Below are 4,353 nucleotides of genomic sequence, written 5' to 3' on the forward strand. Positions count from 1 at the left end.
CATCCTTTTAAATTTGAAGCGTCTCCTATTTGATGGATCGGTTTTGGTCATCAAGGAATTGAGTAACCTACAATATAGGTGGTGTGAGATTTTTTCGAGAATTTCCAAAAGTGCCCACTTGATTTCATGTGTGATGGACAAAAAGTTGTACTGGTTTCGGATAACACTCTTCTGCTTGTGCCACCGAGTCGACTCCTCCGCACCTAAACTTTAGTAGGAGTATCTTTTTTGTTTTGTTTCTCTTGACATGTATTCTAGTGCCACCGCACCTTATGGTGCTAGAGACCGGGCAACCACCCGAGTTGCAGTCCATAACAATTCTTCTTCCCTGTTCCCCTATCAGGCTTTCACTTTCGGAATTAATCAGTCCCTGCTCCTATATAAACTGAACCATCACAACCTCAGTTCTCAGGGACCAGGACAATGGCGCAAGAGATAGAACACACCCACCTCCCCATCCGTGGGCTCAACCTCCACGTTGCTCAAGTAGGCAAAGGTGACCACTTTCTTCTTCGTTCCTAATTTTTGGCCATTGCCGTGTGGCGAGTGGAGCTCGAATGGGGCAAGTAGACCAAGTAGCTCTTTGTCATGTGTTACTCATGTCTCTGTGTTGTTCGCAGATGAGCTTGGGACGGTGGTGTTCTTGCACGGCTTCCCGGAGATATGGTACACGTGGCGCCACCAGATGCTGGCCGTCGCCGCCGCCGGGTACCGCGCCATCGCGCCGGACAGCCGCGGCTACGGCCTTTCGGACCAGCCGCCGGAGGACGAGGTGGCCACCTGGGAGAACCTCGTCGCCGACGTGCTCGGCATCCTCGACGCCCTTTCCATCCCAAAGGTAACAACACAACACAACACAACACAGCATCCGATTCAGTGAGCGACAGACGACTGACGAGAATCCAATCTGAATGCATGCATTCACCGTTCCAAGACATGACCACATCTTGTCACCTCCGTACGTACGTGCAGGCCTTCATGGTGGGCAAGGACTTCGGCGCCATGCCGGCGTACGATTTCGCGCTGCGCCACCCGGACCGCACCCGCGGCGTGATGTGTCTGGGCATCCCCTTCAGCCCCGTGCCCATCACAATCGACACCATGCCGGAGGGCTTCTACATCCTGCGGTGGCGCGAGCCTGGGAGGGCGGAGGCTGACTTCGGCCGGCACGACGTCCGCCGCGTGGTGCGCACCATCTACATCCTCTTCTCCCGCAGTGAGGTCCCCGTGGCGGACGAAGGGCAGGAGATCATGGACCTCGCCGACCTCTCCACGCCGCTGCCGCCGTGGTTCACCGAGGAGGACCTGGACGCCTACGCCGCGCTCTACGAGAAGTCCGGCTTCCGCTACCCTCTCCAGATACCATACAGGTAACAAGATGAAGTTTCTTCGTGCATTGTTCATGCCCCCGGCCATTTCATAACGAACAAGATGAAAAAAGATGGGCCTGAACTGCTTCCATATGTAATCTCGCAGGGGTCTGCACCGGATGACGAAGCACGGGGACGCCAAGTTCCAGGTGCCGGTGTTCATGGTAATGGGGGAGAAGGACTACTGCTTCAAGTTCCCCGGGTTCGAGGACGCCATGAGGAGCGGCATCATGAACACCTTCGCTCCTGACCTCAAGATCACCTACATCCCGGAAGGGAGCCACTTCGTGCAGGAGCAGTTCCCGGAGCAGGTCAACGACCTGCTCCTCGGCTTCCTCAAGGACCATCCCTGATCCATTTGGTCGACCCATGATAATGAGATCGGATGTATCCATGAATAATAGTAGCACCATTGCACTCTGCTTGAACCCCATATGTTTCTGAAGTATTCTCGGTGGTTAAAATTATTATTATGTAATGTAATCATGTCATTGTAGATGTTGAATCCGGTAGTCTATCAATTCAAGAATATAAATTTGCTATGTCTCAGTCAACTGAGATTTTCTTAAGTCTAAGTCACTTATAAAAATGTGCCTTGAGTTGCACTTTTTTGTTAAAAAAGTGCAATTGCACTTTTCTTACCGAGATGTGCAACTGAACCGAGTTGCATTTTTTTTAAACTGTAGTTGCACTTTTCTGAGTTGACTGAGATTTAAGAAAATCTCAATCAACTGAGACGTAGGCACACCCAAATTTTTATTCCTTTTCCTGTGAACGTATGACAGATAGATTTAGCTCGGGACCTAACATGGCCAGATATCAACCTAAGTTTGATGTGGCGGATGAAATATCTTGGAACCTCACCGACAACGGGCAATACTCAGCCAAATCCGCTTAGAAGGCTCGATTCTTGGGTGTGACATCCTCTCCTATTAGCTCTTCGGTGTGGAATATTTGTGCCCCTCCAAAAATAATATTCTTTGCATGGCTTGCCATCCAAAATACTAGATTGTATACGTCCCACCGTCTTCAAAGAAGAGGACGACCAAATTGTGGACTGTGCTCCTTTTGCAACCAAGCCCTGGAGTCAGTGGAACATCTTTTTATTCATTGTAGATTCACCATAAGGCTTTGGGAACAAATTCGGGATTGTCCTGGCCTTCCCTCCATCAACACCGGTAGTTGAGACGCACAATCAATAAACTTTTAGTGGATCTCTATTACAAAGTGAGGATTTAGCCTCCGTCACTCTTACATCTTGTGGAATATATCTTGTTGAATATGAAATGAGTGTAATGCAAGAATTTTCAACAACAAGCATGCCCCATCGGCGGTTATTCTTCAAAAGATCCAAATAGAGGCAAAGCCTTGCGTGCTTGCGGGTGCCAAACACAGGAGAAATTGCATTCGAGGAGAGTAATTTTTTTTGTAGTATGACCGTTGTTACTTCGTGTTCAAACGCCTAACTTAATTAATCAAATGGGGTATGGCTTTTGCCTCCCTTTAAAAAAACTAAGTAAAAAAACACCTCTAACCAAGGCTAGAATTTCTAAAATTTGTCAAAGAAGAATGTAGACGTCATTAATGCATGTTTCTTTATGGGTATCTTCCCCCTCATAAAATATCCTGATATGTAAGTTGGAGTCAGAAATGATATCAAATACGCAAAAGAAGATCGAGCTATGTGAGGAATTGATTCTGTAGGCAGGTACATTCGACCAAATTGAACAAATTATAGCTCTTCTGAACTACTACAATAAACCTGTAAATAATTTGATACGTATCGCCACTAACCTGTCAGTTTCTCCTCGTGTAGCGATTAGAATATTTCACGTGGAAGAGATGGTCAATTGGTCCTGACAGTCCAACCTGGTAACGTGATAAGGTTGATAAATAGAGTGAAGTCTGAAAATAACCCTGAACTTGTAGGTGTTGTCGAGTTCAAACCCCGTACTCTGAATCCCAGTAATCAGCACCCTCAACTCTTAAATCCTGGTTGCTTCCCGCGTGACGCGAATTGCAGCCGTTCCTCGAGATGGGATGAGGAGGAGGTGTACTACAGTACTGGTCAGCGTAGAGAGAGGAGAGATTAAAGAAAAAGAAAATTCATATGGGATATGTGGGTCATACGTACATGTGAGTCTAATAGATTTGGAAGAAACCTGGCCACACCTCAGCAATCCCCTCATTTGGAAACGACCTAAATACCATCTTAGACCTGGATCGCATAGTTTAGGGTGCTAATTTTCAGGATTTAGAGTTCAAGGTTTGATCTAGACACCATCTACAAATTCAAGGTTTGTTTCATACTTAACTCTGATAAATACTACAAGCCCTCATGATCGTGGACGCGGCTTTGCCTGCGGGACCTTGGACACCGTCATGGACGCCTATGGTTCGGACCAGGTCCTCCGGCCTGCATATATAGAGGCCATGGCCCATATTCTCTCGGACCGAGGTTAATGCGTAGGTTATATTTTGGTTATCAAAACAGCCCAAATCCGCATACCGCTGGCGAGTTTACAACTCAGACCAGCAGGGGAGGTACCACCAAGTTGACTATCTTTGTCGCGAATGCAACGCATGTCCACGCGGCTACTCTTGACCTCAATGGAATATAGCAAGTAATTATCATGTCATTCACATTCTGAATAGACATGGCGATATGATAGTTCTCCAACCAAACCGTTGAGTGCTCCTTGCCATCGTACTTCTCGAATTCCCGAGAGGATTCTTTAATTTCTCCGGGACCCTCTCTTCCAGGACCAAGGTACCGAAGCACTTTGGTCCTAGGTGGCCTACTGCATGTTCACTATTTATGGTATCTCGCAATTCGCGGTTGGATGCCGAATTGCACATTGCGCGGTATGCATCGACAGTCTCCCTAGGTTAGAATGCTCTATGGTATGAGACGACCATTCTTGCACCCTACGATGATTGCGCTATGCATGACTTGATATTGTTGGTATGTTGCAGTCACGAT

The 4,353-nt window shown here is 47.4% G+C and overlaps 1 protein-coding gene across 1 annotated transcript; it reads left to right on the forward strand.

The window, feature by feature from the left end:
- The first annotated feature begins 351 nt into the window (after positions 1-351).
- On the forward strand, positions 352-1,908 carry LOC127302566 (epoxide hydrolase 1). The gene is made up of 4 exons (XM_051333054.2): positions 352-496; positions 621-838; positions 973-1,370; positions 1,477-1,908. Exons 1-4 carry the CDS (start codon positions 424-426, stop codon positions 1,721-1,723), a joined length of 936 nt encoding a protein of 311 aa, XP_051189014.1. The 5' UTR covers positions 352-423; the 3' UTR covers positions 1,724-1,908.
- Positions 1,909-4,353: the final 2,445 nt, after the last annotated feature.

This window comes from Lolium perenne, chromosome 1, assembly GCF_019359855.2.
Source record: "Lolium perenne isolate Kyuss_39 chromosome 1, Kyuss_2.0, whole genome shotgun sequence".
NCBI lineage: Eukaryota > Viridiplantae > Streptophyta > Magnoliopsida > Poales > Poaceae > Lolium > Lolium perenne.

Coding starts and splice junctions, on each gene's coding strand:
- LOC127302566 (XM_051333054.2), top strand. CDS start 424: ATGGCGCAAGAGATAGAACACACCCACCTCCCCATCCGTGGGCTCAAC. Junction 497..620: donor CGTTGCTCAAGTAGGCAAAG/GTGACCACTTTC, acceptor TGTTGTTCGCAG/ATGAGCTTGGGACGGTGGTG. Junction 839..972: donor ACGCCCTTTCCATCCCAAAG/GTAACAACACAA, acceptor ACGTACGTGCAG/GCCTTCATGGTGGGCAAGGA.